We start from the raw sequence: 25511 nt of genomic DNA, 5'->3' as shown, positions 1-25511 counted from the left end.
ACGATGCGAAACGCGTCTCTGAAAGCCGCGGCGGTGGAAAGCAGCCCATCGTAGCGGAGAGAAAGCCTCCCGGCCGCAAATGCAGGTGGCGCGCAGTCTAATGTGCTTGAGCCTAAATGTAACTGCCACACCGCGCGCACACACACATACACACACACACGCAGTTCACAGTGTATTTGCACATGTGCTTGGGAGGTGTGTGCGTAAGCAAATGTGAGTAAGCGAGGCTCAAGCGCTGCCCCCCCTCTCTCTCGCCTGTCTCGACGGCAAGAGCCCCGCATCACCTTGGCTTTGCTCCTCTTCCCTGTCGCCTTCGCGAGTTCCGCCACAGCCTCCGCTTCGCTTTGGGGCCGTCCATAAATGACGTCACGCGATTTTGGGCGGTTTTTGACCCCCCCCCTCGTCACACGGCGTCACAAAAAGTCAGGCCCCCCCCCCCCAAAAAATATATAAAACATGCTTCAAATTGCTTTAAACTGTTGTCATTGTAGTGCGTATTTAATGTGGCGCTGCACTCTGATGTCGGAGAAAAATGTATTAAAAAGTCTATTTAATAAAGTAGAACGTTTTGTCTGTATTTATTTAAAGTTGCGCATTTTGATGTGACGTCACATTTCTTAACCCCCCCCCCCCTCGTCACACATCGTCATAAATGTCTGACCCCCCCCCCCCTAGGTGCGTGACGTCATTTATGGACGGCCCCTTTGCACTTCCTCGAGTGAATCGCTTCTTACGCTAAACGCCCCCGTCGTAGAAATGAAGGGCGGTGCTCGCTTGGGAAGTGTTTTGGGCTACGCTGCTGTCACGCCGGTGACAGCAGTGCAGGCAGCTCGCTAGACGAGCACCTCGCCGCCGGATTAGCGTCACGGGGGGGCGGCCCTGTGCGTTAGAGAGTGTCCCTTCTGAAACCGGCCGCTGCGTTGCTGATGCGGTACGTGTGTGTGTGTCTGTGCGTGTGTGTGTCTGTGTGTGTGTGTGTTTTGTGTCGTTGTCATGTATGGCCCCGATTGCTTATACGTACACTCTCTGTAGCGAGGGATAGAGGCCCCGGCACGTCATCAATTATGTATCACGATTATTTATTTGACTTGGTCAGATCCCACCAGGGCTAATCCTCCTTTTGGGAAAAAACAAAACTAAGTAACGTGCAGTGCACGCGCTTATTTCTGTTACTACTCATTCGCAGGTCTTTTCCAAATCAATGTCTGGCCCTTGCGAAGTCACACAAGTCCCTATTGTAGCATGTCAATATAGAAAAGTACTGTCGTTCTTTTATTTAAGCTTTTCGGAGCCCGTTGGAAATGCGTTGTCATTTCTCAATGAGAAACGTGTCAGGGGGTGCTTAATGTCCACTTTGGCGTTGGCAGCGCTCCAGCGGTTCCCTGCCGTCGCGGCCCACGCCATGCAGGAAGTCCGACCGTCGGGAGCGTGGAGTAACACCTGGACCCCTGTCACCACATTTTAGTTCAGTCCCAAGTTACATTTTCACATGACTCGCAGTCCGAATATCAGCCGCCCGGATTTTAAAACGAACCGAAGTGTTCAGAGCGATTGCACGTTTGGCCGCCTTCTCGTGTCACGTGCCAGAGTAAAGTCGCTTTTCCTCTGCCCCCAGCGATGGCTGAACGATGCTGATGTCTGCGAGTGCAAACACTCGTGCCATGCAAATACACACGACTTCTCTGCTCAGCTTACAAAAGTATAGAATTTTTTCCAAGTGTTATTTCAGTTGTGCTCTCGTCGTCACGTCGTGAGCTGAAGTGTCCATTCGGACACCATGGAAGAGAACGGCCCGCAGTCATATATATCACAGAACTACTTCTGAAAACCGAAAGCAATTGGCATCCTTGCCCATGTGACAACTTTCTTTGATGGGCTCTTGTCAGGTGATGGTGGGTCGTTGTAGTTCTAACATTGACATGATTGCTACACACCATATAACCGAAAATAAACAAATTATGAATCTGTACAGTTGCTGTCGAGTGAGCTAGGAGTGTCTCCTAGCTCACACGGGAGCACAGGGGGACTTTGTCGTGAGTTGGTGGGAGTGCAGCCTGAGCGGTGGAAAGGGGCCTGGTTTAAAACCGGGTGGCCGGATCCCGGATTCGTACCCAGGATCTCGGTATTGCCGGCTCAGTTTGACCGCACCGGTTTTACCGTGGGCCCTGTCTCGTCTGTGTGCAGCTCGTGTGCACGGGCAGACGGTAAACCACCGGTGGTTAGTGGTTAGTGAGTTCTGGTAGCCTGGGTTTAATTGCAGCTGCCCATTGTTTCCTCTAGGTTGACTTAGCCTGGAATTAATCAGTTGTGTCACAGGAGGTCATTTGCAGCGTTGTGTTTGTTGGCTGCACGACCCCGAACCCTTTGCATGCAACTGCTGGCGTTCATGGGAACTGTACTCGCTCACAGCTCTCCCCCCCGCAGTCTGTTGTTTGTACAAAATAGGAATGTCATTTTCGGTGTTGTGGCACGAATGTACGTTGGTAACGTAATGAATGTTGCGTGTGTATTATCTCTCATCCCATTTGTATGACGGACTTCATACGTCTCTCCGCGCCACACGTGCATAGGTTCATCCTCGTGCCTAATTCTGTTCGTCTCTCCATGCCTGTCGCTTTCGCTACTCGTCGTCGTTACCTTTGATTACCTGTGCCCCTTTGTCAGCCTGTAAACTGACACGTGTCGTGTTTCGTCAACGCACGTCCGTCTCCGCGTGCGGCTCGTCCAGGGGTGTCTAGGAGGCAGATTGGTAGAGTCGAGTTGACAACGTGTGCGTTCGGTAACGTTGTGCGTTAGTTCGCACGAGGACAGACGTTTCGACTTCCCACCTGTCGGGCCATTTTTTAAAGGGCGCCATTGCCAGAACCGCCACTCCGTTGAAAAGTGGGCGTTAAAGAGCCCGTGGCATTTCCCTCAAGAGTAGCACGCCGAGTGTGCCGCCGTCACGGCCAAGTTTGAGAATCCCTCCGAGGCAGCCGTCAGGTTTCAGCGCAGCGCTCCTCCCCTCGCACCGGCACCACTCCCTCCCCCAGCTCTCCCTCGGCACGCAGGCGAGGCACCTGTGTGACAACACACCTGTGTGACAACACACCTGTGTGACAACTCACCTGTGTGACAACACACCTGTGTGACAACACACCTGTGTGACAACACACCTGTGTGACAACACACCTGTGTGACAACACACCTGTGTGACAACACACCTGTGTGACAACTCACCTGTGTGACAACACACCTGTGTGACAACACACCTGTGTGACAACTCACCTGTGTGACAACTCACCTGTGTGACAACACACCTGTGTGACAACACACCTGTGTGACAACACACCTGTGTGACAACACACCTGTGTGACAACACACCTGTGTGACAACTCACCTGTGTGACAACTCACCTGTGTGACAACACACCTGTGTGACAACTCACCTGTGTGACAACTCACCTGTGTGACAACTCACCTGTGTGACAACTCACCTGTGTGACAACACACCTGTGTGACAACTCACCTGTCTAATGAGTTGGGCGCGGAGGGAGGCACTGTAGGGCGCAGCACGGCCTCGTTGCGTCACGGCTGTTTGCTCGGAGAGCCCCGTGTCAGCCCCCCCTGCGCGTACAGTGAAGAGGGCAGGGCGCCGCGCTATCGACACACGCCGCCGCCCCCCCCCCCTCTCCGTGCGCACGCGACTGCGACTCCTCCGCTGCCGCGCTCGCCATTCGCGGCCGCCCTCTCCCGCTCGCACTGTTCGGCCATGGGCAAGTAAGTAACGAGGCGCTGGCACGCGCCACGTTTCAGCACCGGCGTCCGCGCCGGCGCGGGGGGGTAGGGGGAGTGGGGTGGGTGGGGGGGCCAGGCGGTGCCTCCGGTGGCCGCGCTTGAGCTCCCAAAGACGCGCACGACACAAACGCAGCCTCCGCCGCGGCACCCGAGAGGGCCCGCGTCGCCGAGCCGACCCAAAATCTTTCTTCTTTCGTGGGAGCGTGGCCGGGAGTTGGACTTCCGCGTAGGCAGAGAGCGTGCGGAGCAGGCGGAGGCGGCGGCTGCTGCTGCGCGGCTACGCCGAGGCCGTGGGGGGGCCCCCCGGGCAGGCACGGCGCGAGTGTGTGTTTGGCATCTTCGCTCGGTGCGAAGGAATTACCGCAATGCGGTTCTGCCACTCTCAGACACTAAACGTGGCAGGTCGGCCCAACAGTTGGGTCATCGCCGAGATTGAGAAAACCAGTGTGCGGTAATAAAGGCATAAAATGAGTCACGCTCAAAAGATGTATTTCCCACGTTAAATTCAGAAAGGGTACTCGTGCAGTTAATCGATGTAGAGCTGTCTATCGCGGGTCGTCCGGGACGGCTGGAGCAGTACTCCTCGGTGTTTTCCTGCGAACTCACCTGTGACGGCGCACCTGTCGCCCGCGCGCACCGTCTCCGCTCGCTGCTGAGTTGGAGGAGCTTTCCCTCTGTCGCTCTCCGTTTTCGTCTTCCCTCTCCGCCGCCGCTGCCACGCCGCCTGCGAGACGGCCTTGTTGACGAGGCTGTGTTCCGCCAGCGCGTCTGCTCTCTGCAGTTTTCTTCCCCTCTTTACCCCCCCCCCCCCCCCCGTGGACGCGTTTAAGCCGACGCGGAACTCCGCGTCGGCCCTGCGCTGTGATCATCGAGCAAAGAGGCTGACGCTCGCGCACAAAACGCTTTCACAGCGAATGCCGCTGCAATAATTCGCAGACTCTGGTCTTCGTTCAGCGCAGCAGTCATGACGGCCGTGTCCCATGTAATAACAGTTGCGTATGGCCATCCGCGTTACAGCACTTAGCACTTACCCATGCGCCAGTGCAAATCGTGATCGTATTCATAACAGCACGAAAACGAACGTCACTAACAACAGTGCCGATATTGACACGAGCAGTTATGCGAATTCTCACCTTAATCCCATGCCAAGCGCTCATGATCAAGCAACCGTAACACTTGGCGACTCTCCACGTGCGGCTGGCTCTCGTACAGTAGCTCGCACTTGAGTCTCGGCGGCTCTTAACATTAGCCACACGCTCATCTCGGCACAGACATGAGCGCTAATGGTCTAACGTGCAGTAATCGACGCGCTACCAGAAGTCCTGATCTCAGTAAGTAATCATGAACACCCTGACCCTACAAATGAACACATACGTGTTTATACTGGAGGAATCCGATGAGCTATAAAGCTCTTTTTCACAGATGATCCTGAAACCCAGCAGTTAACGTGAATCCAAATGCGCACTCAGTATGAACTCACACCTGTATTCTAATCATCATGCCCAGTCCAATCAGTTACCAGTCATCTCTACCCTTGAGGCTAACCCAACCCCAATTATATTTCACTCACTCACTCAACAACATTCACTTATTCACCTGAAACATTAAGCCGCTCACCGACTCTCACACAAACACTCATTCACCCAAACACTTGCCCATTCACCCGTACACTCTCACCCACGTACCCAAGCACTCGCCCAAACTTGAGTTGCTAACCCAACAAAAACCCACCCAATCTGTAACCTTTAATCAGACTCTTTGTCAACAGGCAGGCAAGGGTCAATCGAGACAGTCAGTTCCGGTACACAACCAGGGCTACAGGTGCAGGCAGTTAAAGTCTCTCACTTTTAAAATGAGCGTGAGATTTTGTCGAAATCCATATTCCTTTTGGTAATGTACATAATTGGTAATGTACGTACACAATGTGCATACATTAGGTATGTTGATTAACTGTGAATAACCCAACTAATAAATAGATTATTGATATGACTACATTAAGCCCCCCCTCTCTGGTCGTCGCACCTGATTGGCTCACGGTAACGACACCGCAATTGCCCCCTCTACTTAAAACCAAAACAGCAGGAGGATTTCTCTACAACTCTGGCTGTCCGCCTGATCGGCCGGTTGTAATTACTGGCGAAAACATCACGGCACCCGAATTGTAAATGTTGTGGTGGGTTTAAACTCCGACGCATCGGTGTGCTGAACTAGTAACTAATTGGTATGTATATTCTTGGTTCTTTCGGTAAAGTCACGTAGAAGGGAAACAATAAAATAATAGAAATATATTTATAATATATTAATATAAATGTATATTTTTTATGATTTTATTGTTTCCCTTCTACGTGACTTTACCGAAAGAACCAAGAATATGAATCCGAGCAGTAACGAAAGGTTTAAATAAAAAAATAATTTGTATGTTTTGTTCGGTGAAAAACCTGACTGGTGGTGAGTTTAACGACACATTAAATATTTGCGTGATCTAGCCCAAAAAAGAAAACCTCTTATGGATAACATTGGTAGCGAAAGCCTACGCGTTAAACTCCACATTCCTGTGGCAGTGGCCAGTCTACACGTGAGATTACAGCGGTTAACTTCCCACAAATTGATGCTCATTTATTCATTCCCGGAAGTGAGATGAGCTGAGTTAGCCACCTGTGTGGATGTGAACTCAACACAACCTTCCGCTTGTTTATTGCGCGCACTGTGCACAATCGAGCGTTATCTGGCCGGGTAATGGCATCGCAGTGGTAACTGCAGTCTAACATTAGCCAAACAGCGTTACTCATGCAAATAGGAGATCAAACATAGCCAGCATAGCAGCCAGCATAGCAGTGATGCCTCCATAACAGAGCCTTTTTTGGGTGAGATTGCGTAAATATAAATGTGTCGTGAATATAAATGGTAAGGTTTGTCACGTAGACCAAACGTGTCAATTCGTTACTAGTTAAGCACACCGATGCGTTGGAGAGTAAAGGCACAACATTTACAGCTCGAGTAGGACGTTTCGCCAGTAATTACAGCTAGCATCATCAGGCGGACAGTCAAGAGTTGCGGAGAAATCCTCCTGCTTCGGTCAGTGATGCCCCACGCCACAAAGCCAGCCGCAGCAGCGCCACCAACCCTCGTTGTTGTACCGATACAGAGGACCAACGCTAACGGAGACATCGCAGCGATACACTCCGCTGCTCCTGACGACGTTGTCTGACTTGACCCCCGGAATGTCAAATTGGAGTTGTTGCTCTGCATCTGTATCATCCGTATGAAAGAGGAAGACCAACACTAACCATAAACAGCACCATCCTCTACCTATTATCATAACAACACACCGGACCACACCGACACGATTATTTGTTATCATCATCATAACAGCACCAACACAAACCGTGAACAGCACAAAGCAGTACCATAAAAAACACGGTACTAATTCGACTGTTCCCTAAACGACACGGCAGCTATAATCCCAACCAGCAGTTCCTCCTAACAGCTCTGACCCCTGACCCTTTTGCCCTCCCACCTCCCCTTTGGGCAGGCCTGCCCTCCCGCCCGCACCTCCTCTGGGCATGCCTGCCCTCCCACCCCTCTCTCTGAGCAGGCCTGCCCTCCCACCTCCCCTCTGGGCAGGCCAGCCCTTGCCACTGAGATGCGTCTCCCGATCTCCCGGAGAGCTCCGAGCCACCTGCTGCAGCGCTGCCCGGTCCGCTCCCTCATTTTTGCGCAAATGATCCTGCGGAAAATGTTATCCGTTCTCTCTCTCTCTCTCACTTTGATCAATTCCTTAAATGGAGGGAACGGTGTAATCAGTGATGATCGCTGACGTTAATTTGGAAGCGCGCGTCGTTACCGCTTCCTTGCAATCGGCTCCGGAATGGATCGGCGTTCGCTTCGCAGGCCATCGATTCCGCAACGATCGGCGGCGTTAAACTTCATTGGCATTGATTCCACGACATCGAGAGCAATCGCCTCCCGTTCGTATTTACAGGGTGTCCATAAAGGCGTCGTCCATTCTCGAAGACTTGCACAGAGGCACAAGTTCTAGCCGCACGGTTCAAATGTTTGCACACGTGTCCCCTTGCGTGCTTGAGTTTCGCTCGACCTGAAACGGTGAGCGATCTTCACCGGCGCCACGCCGCAAGCGATCGAAACGAGGATCACAGCCGAGCGATGGCGGTGAACGTCGGACCTCTCCCTCCGAACGATGCAATCCTCGCACTGCCCGCTGTGCGTGTCATCCTATAGCGCTAGCGTGATAATTATGATGATGCGACATTGGATGAGATACCTATAAACAACAAAAAACTAGAGTGTAACTGGTAATGGCCAAACATTCATATTCAACTGGTAATGGTTCGTGGTTCGAAGCCGGCAGGCCACCCTGGTTAGGACTAACTATAAAATACCCGTCACTTCCTAGTGGACGTTAAAGATGCCGTGACGTCATTGGCAAGGAGCGTCGGCCATTGCGTGCTGGCATCATAGTCAACATTTTTACCAGATTTGAAAATGACCTGCAAATTATTCCATTGGGATTACACACGGCAGCGGTATCACCCCCTCTCCCCCCCCCCCCACTTACCAAACTTGGCAGGACCCTCTTGAAAATTAGTCTTGAGACTTGACGAGGCTATTCTGGGTGAACAAGCGGAGTGACAGTCTTGATAAAGAACGTTTCTGGACACCGTGTGAACGAGCATCGCCAACCCAGACACGGCCGCAGCGAGCTTGGCGATGCAGAGCGAGCGACGTGCAGGTGGCCCTTAGGAGACAGTCACAGCGACCGTCATCCTAGAGGTCCAGACTCGCGGGGTTTCCAGTCATTTATAAATGCGGCCTCTCGCGGCAACGGCGACCGTTTGACAGATTTCTCTCCGCACTCTATTCTGCTGCTCACCTGGCGATGCCTTTTCAGCCGCGTTGCTCTCTCGCTCTGGCCGGGCTGCGGCCCCTGGTTCATAGTGCCGCGACTGTCTCTCTGGCCTTGCCTCTGCCCACTGCCCTGTAGTTTAGGTCACCTTCTGACCCTTGGCGCCTTTGCGCGTGAGCGTGCCGTGAATATCCGTCTCGCATTGACTTGAGGATTTTGAAATGTTTTGCTGCTGAGCTTGAGCGTTTACTGATGGTGCGTATGCTTCTGGGTTCTCTTTTCTGTGTGCGCGCGTGCGTGTGTTTGTGTGCGTGAACTGCGTGCGGTGGTGATGGATGATGATGTGTGGCATGGTGTCTGTGCATTCTTGTGTCTGCTCGTGTGGTTTCCTGCATGGTATTTCGCCCTGCATGGTGTTGTGTCCTGCATGTTGTGGTGTTCCATGGGCTGTGATGTCCTGTCCTGTGTGCTGCTCTGTATGGTGTCGTGTCCTGCATGGTGTCCTGTATCGTGTGGCGTCCTGTATGGTGTGCTGTCCTCAATGGTGTTCTTGCACGGTGTGCTGTCCTGCTTGGCGTCCTGTGTGGTGGGGTGTCCTGCATGGTGTCCTGCACGGTACCCTATATGGTGCGGCGTCCTGCATGGTCTCCTATACTGTGTGCTGTACTGTGTGCTGTTCTGCGTGGTGTCCTGCACGGGGTGTTGTTCTGTGTGGCGGTGTCCTGTATGGTGTGCTGCTCTCCGTGCCCGTTGCTCTTGGTGTGTCCTGCCGCCTGCTTCCCGGCGTGGTGCCGTATCCCACGACGCGGCACCCCGCCTGCGACGTCGTGCCGCGCGGCGCTGTGCGGCGCTGTGCTGTGTGCTGTGCGTGCCAAACGATTGCGCGGTGTGGCCGGGCACGCGCAGCTGCTGCGACAGCCTGTGCTGCCTGTGCCGGCGGCACAAGGAGCTCAAGCCGCGCACCGTGTGGCTGGGCCACCCCGAGAAGGGCGAGGAGAAATACCCACGCAACGCCATCAAGAACCAGAAGTACAACGTGTTCACCTTCGTGCCGGGGGTACGTCACGCACGCGCGCACGCACGCACGCACATACTCAGTGGCGCCACTAACAACGCTACCCTTGTGTTTTCACCGCTATTGGCCCAGTATTGAACTTGCCCCGGGGCCGCCCTCATGATTGTGGTATAAATTGACAAAAATAAATAATCCGCCCTCTATCGATTCACGTACATTATTTAAAAATGCACCGTGCTTGTACAATTTTAGATTGTTCCGTCGAATACAACTTTGCGGAGTGCGTTATCAGCGGTGTGCAATGGCCGAATGAAAATGCTTTACCACCGCTGGCCGTACAAACGCATGCCGCACAACTCAATCCACGCAATGAGCGAGCGCGAATGTGCGGATTTTGACGTCAGCGGTCCGGCTCGGCTTTTGCAGTGGAAACCAACGCCGACGGCTCCCGAGACACACAAGCGCTTGTGGTGCAATCGAAACGTCGTGGGTTGCCTGCTCTTATTTTTATTTTATTTGTAATTGTAATTTTGTTTAATTTTTATTTTATTTTCTATCCACGTGGCTTTACCGAAAGAACCAAGAATATAGTAGTGTAGTGTATAGTGTAGTGTATAGTGGTGTTAAGAAGGACCCCTCCATAGAGCCCAATGTTGTTCGCTTACCGACCATTCCCCTTTTAACGACGGGCTGTTGTAGGTACAGTAAATATGAATGAATGCATCGATTAACCATGTGTCTTTTAATATTATGTGTTTATAATGTTGTTAATATATTTATGTATTAACATCCGTGGTTTAAATATTATGAAGTACGTTTTTCGGGTGAAAAAGGGTGACTTTCGATGCTATCGAAACGAATTACGCCTTTAACGTGTATTTCCCTTACTCGGTTAACGACCACGTCGCTTAACAACCGGTTTCGTGAAACCAATTACCGTCGTTGAGTGGGGCTCTACTGTACGTTCAAGTTCTCTCGCACCGTATGTAGCCAACCGTGCTAATCGGTGGTGTGGGGGATGGACCACAAACTAACACACAAAGCCGCCCTCGCTTGTGGGAGGGGCTGCCTGTCGCACAGGGCCCTTCGCCCACTTACGAGCGCAAGGTCTCACAACAGCTCGGCTGTGGTGGCCCAAACGGCAGCGCTCGTGGGCCGCGTGCTGCAGGTTTCTCGCGTCCTTTAGGGTGAGAGCCCCGTGAGATTCGTTGTCCCCAGTAATAGCGCGATGACCAGAATCACGTTCTAATGTTTCACAACTCCGATGAGCACGGTTGGCTCCGCACGGCGGCGAAAGAAGTTCAACGTACGTACTTTAGCTGCTTGAAGTGCGTCCCACTTTGAATTTTGACTGTAACTTTGAGCGTGGTACGGAGCGACCCGCACTCTGCGGCTGATTTCACGGGACGTTTAGCGTGCGCGCGACAGTGAAATAATACACCTGAAAAATGACAGCAGGTTGCGGGGATTTTAACGGGTGCCTACGCGCCGTCCTCCATTGAAGACGCCGCTCGCAACGAGCAACGGCCACGCGGGGCAGAGACCTGTTCCGTCATCCCATTCAGCTCGTTCCGTCTAAACACACGCATGCACGCGCACGCACGCGCACGCACGCGCGCACGAGAGAGAAAGATATTTCATACCACGCGCACACCCTCGCCCGCGTCCCCCACGGGGGCATTTCGCCCGTTATTGATAAAAAGTAAAGAAATTAAATGCTTGCCGGTCACACTGCCCCCGACCGCGGGAACGCTTGCGCTGAGCGGCCCCCGGATGCCTCGTTCGCTGAGATCGCATCCGAGCCGTTTTAAAACCGAGGCAGCCCAGCTCCTCCATGCCCCCCACCCCCCCCCCCACTCCGTTTACGATTGCCGGCTGACAGACCGTTCTCTTGATGTGCAGCTCAATGACGGAGGAATCGTCCCCAGGCTCCGCCTCGCTCGCTTCGGCTGCGTTGACGCCCGCTCCGCCGGATTTTGATGCACTGCGTTAATATTTGCGTGCCCGCGTTGGCGTTGCCGTGCAGGTGTTGTACCAGCAGTTCAAGTTCTTCCTCAACCTGTACTTCCTCGTGGTGGCATGCTCGCAATTCGTGCCCGAGCTGAAGATCGGGTACCTCTACACCTACTGGGCGCCGCTGGTACGTGGCGGCCGAGCGAACGTCGTGAGCGCGGGCGCTTGGGGCGGTGGCGACGACCAGAGTTCCATTCGCCACCCATGGCCAACATGGGTGACGTATATCTGAACGTGGTCCCGCCCGGACCTTCCCTAGGTCGACTCGGCCTTAAATTAATACCTGCTGCAGTGCGTATGAGCGCACCGCCTTCGCAGGTGCTCGGTGACAGCACTTGCCCCAACAGCCGGTATAGCTATATGGGGGATCTTAGTCGTTGTGCCCCTTCATGCATTATGAATGGGCACAAAGGCACCGATACATCTGCAAATTTTGATTCTCAAGCTCACGAATGCACTCCTCAAATTGTGTTGCCCAATATCATGTTACATCAAACCGTTTTTTTTCCCTATTCCATTTTTTTCCCATTTATTATGCCGCTTGCAATCGCTGTAAGTTAGCCCTCCGGCCGCCGGAGACGCCACCTTTCGCTGCGTTGGTAAAACGCCACGTCGCTGAATAGAATCGCGACCTCGGGTGGGGAGAATTGACGACGCTCCGGAAGCCCGCGGGCGCCGCCGCGCGTCGCTGCTCGCCGACCCGCCCATACTGGGCATCTGTGATAAAGAGCTTCGTGGCTCGTCGGGTTCCTCCCGTCTAAATGAAGATGCTGATGATTCTGAGTGCAAATTCGAGGCGCGGCTGTTGATGTTCAAAAGCAGCGGCACGTGCCTATCCCAGAGACAGCGGATACGGGGAGAGGTGTGTGTGTGTAGACATTTAAGCTGAGGTGCAAATGAAGACACTGAATGTGTAGGAGACAGTCTTCAGCAGACGATAAGTGGAAGGTCTTGAGCCTGGATTTGATTAGGGGCAGGGAGTTGGCAGCTGGGGGGGAGGGAGTTCCAGACCCTGTTTGGCACCGTCAGAGAAGGAGTGGAGGTTGTTGACAGAGGGTTTCAAGAGACGCGTTTGATTGCTGTAGCGAAGAGCAAGGTATGGGCAACACGGTGAGATCGGATGCGGGATGTAAGCAGGGGCGAGTCTGTGGAGGATGTCTTGAGATGTTGCGCCGGATCGTGTAGGTACCGTGGGATTCGGTTGGGAGCTCGTGGAGGTATCGGAAGGTTGCGGTGGTGTCGCCTCGGGCTATGGGTGTGGGTCTGGGCTCTTGTGGCACCCTGGATCATTGGGAGTTTTGAGAGGGAGGGACTTGGGTAGGCTGTAGAGCAGGGAGTGGCAGTAAACGAGTTGGATGATGAAGGCATGGGTGAGGGTCTTCATAACTTCAGAGATGGGAGCTGCCCCCTTCTCGTTTGTGGAGGGGGAAATCGACTTAATTGTCACACGTCATAAAATGTCTCACTCCGTGTGCGTGGGCGAGTCTCAGTTCACACAAAGACAAAGATCCCCCATACAGCCTTAAGAGACTGTTGGGGCAAGTGCTGTTAGCAAGCACTTATGAAAGCCGGCACTGCACACAGGGGGGTGAGTGGCCAACACCACGTCCGGCCGCCTTTGTCTTCCCAGTGGCAATGGTTTTACACAAAGCACTAGGAACTCCACTGAGGCTGAGTCGACCTACACGTGTGTGCGAGTGTGACGAGCCCATAGCCCGCGCCATTCATCACGTCGATAACTCTGCGCTTCCACCGCCACCATCGCCGCCGCCGCCACCCCCGCCACCACCGCCGCGTTCAGTTCGGGGAGCGAGGGAAAGGGGCCTTTCCTCGGCCATTAATCGTCCTCATACAAAAGCCACCGCGACTGTTTAGGCTGATGATCGCCCGCTTTGTTGTTTAATTAGTCTTGGAGTAAAATTGCCCGCGATCACTCACGCCGCTCGTGGGGCAGCTCAGAGAGCGCCGCCGACAGATTGCCCTTCGGGGGACGGTGAGATTTATCCGCGCGCCCGTCGCCGCTCTGATCGATACCCGCGCGGACCCCACTCCCCCCACCCGCACTGCGCAGGGCTTCGTGCTGGCCGTCACCATGTTCCGCGAGGCCCTGGACGAGTTGCGCAGGTTCCAGAGAGACAAGGAGATGAACTCGCAGCTCTACAGCAAGCTCACCATACGAGGTGGGCATCCGCGCCACGCACGCGCCAGCGCCACGCACGCGCCAGCGCCACGCACGCGCCAGCGCCACGCACGCGCCAGCGCCACGCACGGGCGTGATATGCACGTTCACTCTCAACATTTCTCGGTGGAGCGAGAGGGGAGGTTTTGTTGCCCGTGGTTGATAAGCCACACTGCACGTTTGACTTCATGATGACGTAAATCACGCGCGATATGTGCACGTGTTTAAAGTAGCGCTGCACGAATATTGCGTGCAAAGTTTGCTCTGGACACCGGGATTTACGCTGCCGTTGGTTCGCTGTTATGTTTTATGTTTCCGCTTGTTCACCCAGTAATGTCTCACCGAGTCTCAAGACCCATTTCCAGGAGGGTCCCATCAAGTTTTTGCAGGAGGGGTCGATGTTGCTGCTGCTGCTGTGTAATCCTAGTTGAGTAATTTGTAGGTCATTTTAAGCATTGGGATGTTTTGCCCAATTGCAGAGACATTTTATGATCTTCTCAGCAATGGCAGGAAACTGCAGAACCCAGAGGACACCCATGCAGGACAGGGGGGAGAACATACAAAAGCCACACAGATGGTCACCCGAGTCGGGAATGGAACCTATGCACTTCTTGCTGTAAGGCACGCATGTAATCACTGCCCACCCTGTAGTCGGTGACACTTGGGACACATTTTCGATACTGTGCCGCGGTGAGTACGCGACTGTGCCACTTTCATCATCGTCATCGCAGTTCGACAAACCTCCCTGGGGGGGGTCGTGAAATGTCAACCTTTTTAAACCGCCCCCTGCATTAATAGTAAGGTCATTTTTTTGTTAAAGACTGCATCAAGTTTCTGGGTCTCCAAGATAGTGATGGGGACGATCGCTGCCCCCGTTCCCCTCACCCCCCCACCCCCGCCGCCCGCCTTGGATCCAGCGCAGGCCACCGGTGATCACCGTCACCGAAACGCGTCCGCACGCTCGTGGAAACGAGACCCTGCGAATCCTCGCCCGGCGGGCCGCGCCGCATTGTCGCCGCCTCGCCCGGGACAAAGCCCGAGTGGAGGAACGTCAGACCTGCCGCAGACGTCTCTTGGCATCTAGACACCGCGTGGCCGCGGGGATATCACGATACCGGAATCATCCTTCCATTACCCCCCCCCACCCCGCCCCCTGCGCAGGGGTAACCACCACATCGCATCCGATAGCCACGCGATTTCATTAAAGTCTGATGATGTCGCGGCTGGCTGGTGAAAATTTAATTGTCGGGCTTTGCATATGAAAGGCGCGTGTCCCTATGTCACTGTGACTAATGGCATTAGGTGCAGGCCGATATTTATTTATTTATTTAGAACGAAGCCCCTGCTCCCGGCACGGCCGCGCTCCGCCCGCGTCCGTGACGTCGCGAGATCGGGGGGGGGCGGGGGGGGGGCGGGGGGGCGTGACGCGCGGCCTCTTCTGCCGTCCTGGGGTTTTTTTTATATGCCACTTAACGCCGGGTGGCAGGGCGGCGCTGCGGTAGCACTAGTGTCTCGCGGCAAAGGGTTCGATTCCCCGATGTGGGCTCCTTCCTTGCGTAGAATCCGTGCGCTCTCTCTCTCTCTCCCCCTGTTCTGCATCCGTTTACACCCGGTTCTCCGTTTTCCTCGCATAGCTAATGGGGAAAAAAACACGGTATTGGCCAATACATTCTTATTGCTGAAACATTCACCAGCAAGTTACTCAATAATTGGGATAACACACACACAGCAGCAGCAGCATCTTGTCTTATTATTTTAATTCAGAAAGCGCCTTGCTCAAAGTGCTGAACAAAGGATTTGCTATTTGTAGACGAGAAGAGCGTGGTGAGATGAGATGTTGAGAAGGATGGTAGCGCATGACGAATATGAGGAACGATGATGATGAGAGTGACAGTGAGTGGTTGATGATGATGATGATTATGAGCGAGTGTGATGAATGGGTAGGGGAAGTTGGGAAGAGGGACGGAGTCGGTGAATGGGAAGGGGAGTTTGGGTGAGCGGGGGATAATCAGTCAGGGCTTTAAGGGAAGAATGAACAATAGACAACGGGTCCCCTACTGCGAAAACTTGGCAAGACCGTCCTGATGGAGTCTTGAGACTCGGCGAGGTTTTCCTGGGTAACCCAGCGGAATCTTCTTCCTGTCGTACGGCCGCTGATGTTGATGCAGAGCAACGACTACAATGTGACATTCAGGTGCTCAAGCCCAGACAACCGCGCCAGGAGCAACGGATTGTTAATCGCCGTATTTGTGAATCATTGTTACGGTCTGTTATGAGTGACCCGCATTAGCACACTACTGGAGAGTTTTTTTTTTATTCGCGACAAAAGTGCACGCCCCTTACAGCACGTTGCATAGCTCACTCAACCAGGTGACATCCATAATGCAGGTGTTTTTGGGTTAGATCGCATAAATATAGAAATGTGTCGTTAAACCCGCCACCACCCCATACAGCCAACTCGTAAGGGTTGTCACGTAAACAGAACGTGCCAATTTTTCACTAGTACAGCACACCGGTGTGCAGGAGAGCAAAGCCACAACATTTCGCGGAACGCAATCCCAACGCGACTAAACCATTTTAGAGAAGGGGTGGGGCGTAAAAGATGGGGAAAGAGGCCTGCTACACACCGCTGGAGAGTGTAGAATTTTCCATTTGTGCATCAAGTATCCGCATCTACTGCCATGGTTTGTGCAGTGGATGCGGCTTAGGGTGGACCGTGAGCTTCGTGGAAGATCAAACCCAGGGATCAAAGCCGGGCTTGATGAGCTTCGAGCGAGCGTAATGGTGACGACGAATGAGGGAAGTGAAAGTGCCCACGTTTTCACTCTGAACGCCCGGGAACGTGGCGACGTTGCCGCCGTCGCGTTTCACCGGCGGCCTCGCGTCGCCGTGGGATTTTAATCTCCGCCGAGTGTGTCCCCCACCACCACCGTGACCACCAGGAGGTGCGGTGTCATCAGTCCCGCGGCCGCCGCGGGCAGAGCGTGTAGCACCGCGGTGAGATACAGGTGTTAATATAATAATGGACCTCCGGTCTGTGGGAAGGGTTTGCGGAATCACCGAATCTTGCAAAATTTTCATTATTTGTTATAAATTTTTACAAAGGCTAATTAACAAGAAAATCCTCTGATAGCGCAGTTAAAATTATTCCTTTCAACCATAAAAACTGATATATAGCATATATTTATTCATAGGAAATTGATGACATTTTATTTAAATTGAAAGTCTAAAGCAGCTGACGTGCACTTAAGGTTTGGATTCTCACAGAGGAGGGTGAATGGCTCCGATAGCTCGAGCTAGTGTTACCAGGCCCTGGCTCAGAGTCCCCGGTTCCCTGGCTCTCGAGTCTACGGCTCCCTGGCTCCCAGATCCCCAGGCTCCAAGTCTCCCCAGCCCCTAGGTTCCCCGGCTCCCCATCTCCCAGATTTCCAGCTTTCCAGGTTCTCCAGCTCCTAGGCTCCCAGCCCAAACGGTGGACCAGGCCCTCGTGTGTCACCACCAATGGCTACACTGAACCCGTGGTCCACACATTGGACATTTGCTCAATTCAACTCTCATTTTAGCTTTACAATCTCAGCATTAAAGCACTGTCGATGTAATCGGGAAGAGGAGGAGGTCACGATGGGTGGGACACGGGTGCTGAGTGGAGGAGGAGGGCAGGTGACCGAGACTGGTATTGGAGAGGCACTCAGAGGGCAGAGACCTCAAGTCAGATGGTGGGAAACTCGAAGGGCGGACTTCAAGAGGTCAAATACCGAGTGTGCAACAACTGGCAGGATCTGGCAGAAGGAAGGAAGTGATGTTTACGTGTGCTGGAATTACTGGCAATGGACTTGATGGCCTCATCAACTTTGGACTGATGCGGCAGAACGACACAGCTAGGCATCGTTGTTGCGGTCGTGAAAAGAGGTTTATCGAATCGTCATCATCATTGTCATCGTCATCCTTTCATTAGTAAATATTTACTCATGCAGCCTCGTCTCAAAGGACACTCAGTTTGTACAGCAGCAGTACTAATCTTAATCAAGGAAAACACATCAGCCAAGAAGCCAATTAATTAAACCACTTTGCATTTAAAATTAATAAGAATGCCGAGCTACCAACAGAATTATTATTAAAAGAATATGACCTCTATCTTAGATAAACCAACATCACTTTTTAATTAGCTGCATTTTACACGTGCGTAATATACAGCTTAACAATCATGCCATTTTAAGCCGCTCTTTACATCAGATTCGCGGTGCGTGGACGATCGCTATTCATTGATTGCGCTCGTCTGTGTGCATATACGTGACGTAGCCGTGTGTTCGGAGCCGATGGAAAGGTTGTTGGGGATTGTGGTTGTTTACGTAGACGATGCACGGACGATGTCATTTCCTCTCCTCGAGTTTTCGTTCATGCGAGAGGCCACGTGCTGTCCCGCCGGAGTCGCCGCGCTCGGCACCACGTGCCCCGCCCGGCACCACGTGCCCCGCCCTGTCAAGCACGGGGGCCCAAACGTGTCAGAATCAGAATCTTTATTTTGGACTTGAGGAATCTGATGAGCTTGTGAAGCTCTTTTCTTCACAGATGTCCAGTTGGTCCAGAAGTGTCATTTCTCACCGGGCCAGGATTGCGGATGTGTTTCGTCATCCACTTTACACGCACAGCCTCTTTTATCAATCCACTGCTGGATGAGGGGTCTCCCCATGCCGTGCAGGTTGCGGGTTGTTAATTGACTGTGCTTCATCACGCTGTTCAGTGCGCTAATGGTGAAAGAAAGGAGCGTAGAAGTACAGTATAGCAATGGTTGTTGTCGCACTGCCCTCTGCTGCCCACCACGTTCACGCCCGCATCGTCCAAGAGCCTGCACGTGTGTGGTGGTCTCCCGAAGTCAGCAGTGACATCCACTGTCCTGGAGCTAAGCTCAGAAATGCACAGTGGCTCTACTGCGGTCGTCAGTGATCGCCTCGCGTGTGTGTGTGTGCACGGAAGGATGGGAAACTTACGATAAGCTCATCGCCCAGGGGCGTCGTTATAATCCTCACCTCGTAATTGGAAGGTCGCAAGCTCCAAATCCTCGTTTGGCAATCTATGCAGCCCATCGTCTCGTTCAGGTCAATGCAAAATAAGTACCACATTTGTGTGAAGTCACCAGTGGTCATCTCATAGGGAGATGACTGGGCCCTTTCGTTTGAATTGGGGATTTTTTCTTACCTCTGTCCTCGGGGCCCGCCTCTAGAAATGAGGGCCACCCCATTCCTCGTGTGAGCAGGGACAGGGGAGGGGGGTCCCCTCGGCTTGGCCTGTCCGGTCGAGCCGGCGTGACCCTGGCGAGCGGCCCCTGAGTGAGGGTGCGTGTTCTGACTGCGCTGTGCGTGCCCGGCAGGTGTTGCGAAGGTGAAGAGCTCGGACATTCAAGTGGGCGACCTCATCATCGTTGAGAAGGTGAGTGCCGTGCGCACCTCTTCGCTCCCTGGTGCGAATGAGCGGGCGTGTGGTTGGGTGGACGGGGGGGTGGATGGGCGGGCGGGCGAGTAGGCGGGCGGGCGGGCGGGCGGGCGGGCGAGTTCTCGCCGCGGAGAGACGGCAGTGGCGACGGCGCCAGCCACCGCCACGTGGTGCCCGTGTCGTTAAAACGCGCGGCCTCCGTGTGGAAGAACCAAAAATCATTAAAATGAAAATAACTTCAAATGATCCCACTTAGGAGCTTTCAAAATTAATAAAAGGAATTCGGCTATAATTTGCACATCAAAATCCAATGATCTGTCTGCGACAAGAATGACATTTAATTTAGCGCGGTACAAGATTATTATTATTTATATTTTTTCATGTGCAGGAATTATCAGGCGCATGGATTATTGCCGCTTGCTTTAGGGGTTTCCTAACAGCTATTGACAAATGCCATCACACTCGCCGCAGTTTGTAATAAACGTCCCCGCCGCGCTTATTTGTGATATTTCATGACCGCGACTCCGCTCTCCGAGCACAATTGTACCATCCTGCTTGATTACATGTCTCTAATCGTCCTGACATTTTTTGACGTGAATTGGATTACATTTGTTCGCTTTAATAGCGCGCGGTGAGCTGGCACTCCTGCTAACCGATTTGTGCAGCGCTAACTTTGTGGCCTACGCATTTTTTAAAAGTGATTTTCTTTCATTTCAGTTCACACACAAAAAAGTGTGTTTCCCAAGTACTTTCCACACCGTGGTTTTCTAAATACTTTTACAAATACCGCCACAGTTGCGCTATATTTTACACGCAACAGCTGCAGACATGAAGCACGGTTAAGATTATCTCTACCGTCATCATCATCATCGTCGTCTTCACGGTCTGGCAAAGTTTCACGTGGGAGCTCGGCAGTAGTGGGAGTTCAGTCGCGGATGCCGCTTGTTTGCAGAGGTTCGTGGTTCGAACCCGGCAGGCCTCCCCGAGTGATACTGCGGGTGTGTTAACCGATGTAATTCACAATGACGAGGCCATTGTGTGCCCACGGCATGGTCCAAATGATCAAATTATACACCAAAATTGCTCATTTGGGGTTACGCACAGCAACATCGCCGCCTACCGTGAAACCACTGCATTGCGCCGTCGTGACGGTCACATTGCGCCGCAAGACTGGCGCGAATATCAAATTATTCAGACGTGGTCCCGACATGGAAATGTGGAATTTCCACTGCCAGCTCAGGCGCAGCGCACACGGGGTCGATGATTCGCGCCTTCGCCCACTGAGATGCCGTGGCCCGCTGGCGCTGAGGCCGCTGTGCTCGGCACGCTCGATTTGGTGCCGCCGCGTGGATCGTCTCGGCAGCGGCGAGCACAAGGCCTCACGTTGTTTCGTGGTTTTGCCTTTCCCGTTTAGAATCAGCGTGTTCCGGCAGACATGATCTTCTTGAGGACTTCAGAGAAATCGGGTAAGCGATGTTTGTTACCGTTAAACATTTTAGCACCCCATCTTTTCTCCGTTGGCCACGTCTCGAAATGCAAACTCTACCAATCCGTGTAGAAACTGGTTAAACGTAAGGTTGATGGTGCCGAGTCATCACAGGGTGAATCTCCAAACATACCGGGCGGAGAAAGTTTCGTGAAAAGTTGTGGAATCCCTGCGCGCAATTCATTGCACTGATGAACAATCGTTCAATTATATCTTAAACTCGCTGTTTCACTCTTTCAGCTGTACTGTCAGAGATTCAACAGCGATTGATTGAGCCAATCGATCTCTGCGTCTGAGAGCTGGCGGTGGGTTCACCGATCGGGTATTTGTTGGGCGCTTTCTTTTTTGAAGCCCGCTCGTTGCTCGACGCCGAGTTGCATCTCTGCCTCGCTCGCTGTCCGTTGTTCTAAGGCCGGCATCTCGTGACGGTCAGACTTCCTTTCGACCTGCGCACGCGCCGCTCCCTCGGCCCTCGTGAGTGAACATCGTTCCCGCCGTCGCTCGCTCTCGTTACATAACTCGCGACGCGCCGCCGGTCGATCTGCGGAGAGGAGAAGGGCGGTCGCGTGCCACTGCTATCGGTGGCCCGGCTGGGCCCAGCTGGGCCCGGCGGGAGCATGTACGGTTCCTCCGCCGGTGGGCCCGTGGGCACCGTAGGGGCACGGCCGCTCCGCTGTAATTCCAGCCGGTGGCGGCGGCATGGCCTGACCCCGGGCCCGGCGCGGGGCTTGGTGTTGGCGCGTAGACCCCAGCCATGCGCGGTGCCCCGGCTCTGGGTCCCATCACTTATTCACTCGTTTCCACGCTCGTTTAGGGCCACAGCCGACGCTTGCGAGCGTTGAGGTTATCGGCGTGGCCGGTTCTCGGCGTTTACTCTGCATTCGTCTGATAATGATAATGAGTGCGTTCAATGATTCCTTAATTAGTCTTGAATGAATACCCATTGTCGCATGGCTCGCCACGGTGAAAAAGAAGCTCAACATTGATACATTAGTTATGTAACTCCCAACGTTGCTTTGCCGATGACCGCGCCTCACCAAGTTCCTTGATGACCGTAGTTTAATTCTCCCATTTAGAGTTCATTCTGGTCTCAGTCAGGTGTACACACACACGTTCGACATGTATACACATACACGCTTACATGTACATAACATGTACATAACAACCGCTAAGTGGCGGTGACGTCAGTACGGCGCTTGTGCCATGTTAGGTGTACTTTGATAACAACAAGGACAAAGATCTCCCATATAGCCTATGAAGGCCAGCATGGCACACAAAGGGGGTAGGGTGGCCAGCACCATGCCCGACCGCCTTTGTCTCCCCAGTGGCGATGTTAACACATTGCACGAAGTACTCATTTGAGGCTGAGTCGACCTAGGTGAGGCACACGACAGGTTCAGATAATTATCGCTGGTGGTGGCCATGAGCAGGAATCGAACTCGTGTCTCCAGGCTCCAAGTGCGGTGCGCTAACCGCTACGCTACCGCTCACCACACTGCCGCACTTTGAGACAAAGACGTATGTGTGTGTGTGTCTCTCTCGCGATTGACACATGAGAGACGGACTGCACTGTGCGCGGAATAGGGCAGTGGCGTGTGACGCTTGTCCACGGCTCCCAGCTTCCTGAGCGGCGGGAGCACGAATGACGCGCCAAACACATTCGGATCTCGAGCACTTTGCCTCGAGCGGTAGACGCGCGCAGGCGAACGAGAGTGCGCGCCTTGGCGGTTGCCCGTTTCCCATGATGCACTGTGTGGTGTCAGTGTCTCTCGGAGGTGCGATTGTGCTTCCTGTTGTCTCGGCTGAGGTGCTCGCTGTGTAGCAACACACTACGTAGCGAGCCATGCAATATCTTGTGCACTCAACAACAAGCTCCTTGAATTGGTCAAAAAGGTCCATCCAGCTAAATACAGTAATCCCTTGTTAATTCGACACATGGGACTCCGGCCTTGCCGAATTACCCAATATTCCGAATTATGTAAAATGGTACTCCGCAGTGCCTCCTGCCCAAATACAAAAAATCTACATTTATTTTCCAAACTCTGCACACACTGTACGCATTGACACACCTGGATCAATTCTATCCAAAAATGTGGCTTTGTCTCGCAGACTCAGGCATTTATACTTCAGTCGCTTTCTATTACTCCTTGATGTAGGTGTAGACAACATTTCTGAGAGGGTTGGCTTGCGCCGAGTGCATTAACAAGGTAAAGTCCAAAGGAACGGGTCTGCACGAACGCTCACCACGCTCACCACGCTCACCACGCTCACCACGCTCACCACCCTCGCCACGCTCACCACGCTCGCCACAATCACCACGCTCACCACGCTCACCACGCTCGCCACGCTCACCACGCTCGCCACGCTCGCCACGCTCACCACGCTCGCCACGCTCACCACGCTCGCCATGCTCGCCATGCTCACCACGCTCACCACGCTCACCACGCTCACCACGCTCGCCATGCTCGCCACGCTCGCCACGCTCACCACGCTCGCCACACTCACCACGCTCGCCACGCGCGCCACCACTAGACTGAGTCCGTTGTTTTGGTCGTGGCGCGTGGCGCCGCTCCCCGTGCATGCCGAAATTGTACCATTCGGTGCGGCAATTCGGCTCGTGGCGAATTACTAATACTGTCGAAATTCTGAAAGCGTAGCCGTGCCGAATTATTCCCAATTACGAGTGATCAAATGCCGAAATAACGAGGTTTTACTGTATAACATAAAAAAAAATCATTGCACCCCCGTTACGTGCTCTATGAGATGAGGAGGGCTGGTGCCGCAGCCAGCATCGTGGCTGGCTGTCTTTGTCTTCCCGCTGCCACCAGTCACCTGGACATGATGCGCAGTAACCCCATCCTTGTGCTGAAGGCAAAATGTAGCGCCGGGTATTCCGTACGGAGCGTTCACGCTGCACACTTTGAGGCCAAGTGGTCGGAAAGGAGAGGCGAAGTTGCAAGCAGCAGGGCTTCATCGTTTCGCGCGTGTCAAATCTAAGAATAAGCGTTAATGCCTGAGAGAACGTTAAGGTCCACGCCACCTTTATTTAGAGCCAAAGTGGTTTTCCCTCCTGCGCCCAGTGTCATGAACTGTTGTACGCCACGCACGGCTGCAGCACAGTGAACGGCAAGCTGCCCCGCACAGCAAGCAGCCGTGCACGGGAGCAGTGGAGGGCTCGTTACGCAAAACCAGGCCGCGTGGAGCGGTGTGAGAAATCGAATCGCATGGCTGCAGGCAGCAAAACGGGAGACCGCGCGCTTCCTGCCCAGAAGCGAAGCCGGGTGTCGTCAAACAAGGAGAGGGGGTCCGGGGGAAGCTATGGAAGCAAGAGGTGCGGCTGGGGAACGCTTCGGCCGGCTCACGCCGATGCCGTGAGCCGGAGTCGGCGAGAGACGGAGGCAGAGTGGAAAACGAGCGCGTGGCGAGCGCTGGTGCTGGCAGGGTGCGCGTGCCCATGTGGGCGTGTGCTGTGCCGCTAATCGCTTGTTCCTTCTCCGCTAATAAACTCAACGCTCGAGCGCAGCGACTGAGTGAAACGCGGCGCGGCCGCCGCGCTGTGCAATCGGATAGCGGTGCACTTTACAATTTAATAACTCAGATACACTTTCACGGTATTAATCTTATGTAATGGCTACTCTGATGAAAAATTAATGCCGGTGTGAAATGTAGAAGTTTGACTTTTTTTGCCGTTTGCTGGCATCCAGACACTCGGATATTGATTTGTTTTCAAGTGAACAATATCGTACATGAAGGGCCTTTAATTATGGAATTACACTGGGACGTGCGGCCTCCGTTCGTTCGGCGGCTGGGCCCCACAGCCTTGTTAATGCAAATTTAATTAAGCAGAAAGCCTCTTTATTCTTCCTGGCAAAATCCTAATCTACTTACCGGCGTCACGTCTTGCTGTTAACGTGCGGCCGCCGGCAAACGTTACTTTATTTGGGGGGCAGTCTGCCGGGGTGGGGGGGGGGGGTGGGGAGGGATTTGCAGAAGAAGAGCAGACGATTCCTGAAGTCTGGGCGGCTGGGAGTGCCGGCGCTCGCGTGCCAGTCCGGGTGCGGTTCACCGAGATCACCCGGCAGTGGGGTTCACCGAGCTCATGCGGCAGTGAGGTTCACCGAGATCACCCGGCAGTGGGGTTCACCGAGCTCACGTGGCAGTAGGGTTCACCGAGATCACCCGGCAGGGGGGTTCACCAAGCTCACGTGGTAGTGGGGTTCACCGAGATCACCCGGCAGTGGGGTTCACCGAGCTCACGTGGTAGTGGGGTTCACCGAGCTCACGCGGCAGTGCGGTTCACCGAGCTCACGCGGCAGTGAGGTTCTCCGAGATCACGCGGCAGTGGGGTTCACCGAGCTCACGCGGCAGTGAGGTTCACCGAGCTCACCCGGCAGTGGGGTTCACCGAGCTCACCCGGCAGCTGTAGAGGCGGTGCGGTCGTGACGGAGCCACCCGACGACACGCTGTTAGACCCCTCCAGCGACGTCCTGGCCACGTCCGTAGGGAGAGTTACCCCAGCGCTCATCTGCTGTCGAGCGTACACGCTCAAGAGCCTGTGACACCGTTCACAGGGGTGGGCCACTGTGTGCCCAGCCTCGGCTCCATCATTGAACAATAAGTTTATACGGTATATGTGTAAAATGCTGCACTTGTCATTAAATTTTTGCGGTCACCCTAATCTGCTTTGCAAAATTAGAAATCACATCCATCTGAAAGTCTTCCTGCTCAAATGAGCCGCAGGGCAGTGT

The 25511-nt window shown here is 53.6% G+C and overlaps 1 protein-coding gene across 4 annotated transcripts in view; it reads left to right on the top strand.

Annotated features, from left to right (window-relative positions):
- ATP9B (ATPase phospholipid transporting 9B (putative)) overlaps nt 1–25511 on the top strand; it is a 124382-nt gene that overhangs the window by 20271 nt on the left and 78600 nt on the right. For 3 of the 4 annotated variants that reach the window (XM_032971315.2, XM_032971314.2, XM_032971312.2), the window contains 5 exons: nt 9547–9697; nt 11682–11795; nt 13740–13848; nt 19216–19274; nt 20692–20743. In XM_032971315.2, the coding sequence (XP_032827206.1) occupies nt 9547–9697; nt 11682–11795; nt 13740–13848; nt 19216–19274; nt 20692–20743 (485 nt within the window). Of the gene's footprint in view, nt 1–3652; nt 3759–9546; nt 9698–11681; nt 11796–13739; nt 13849–19215; nt 19275–20691; nt 20744–25511 lie in introns of those variants that run through there. The other variant, XM_032971316.2, reaches the window with a different exon arrangement.

Source organism: Petromyzon marinus, chromosome 45 (genome assembly GCF_048934315.1).
Source record: "Petromyzon marinus isolate PM22_M1 ecotype Great Lakes invasive population chromosome 45, UKy_Petmar_22M1.pri1.0, whole genome shotgun sequence".
Taxonomy (NCBI): Eukaryota; Metazoa; Chordata; class Hyperoartia; order Petromyzontiformes; family Petromyzontidae; genus Petromyzon; species Petromyzon marinus.
The sequence above is the reverse complement of the archived record's forward strand: the minus strand, read 5'-3'. Positions and strand labels throughout refer to the sequence as shown.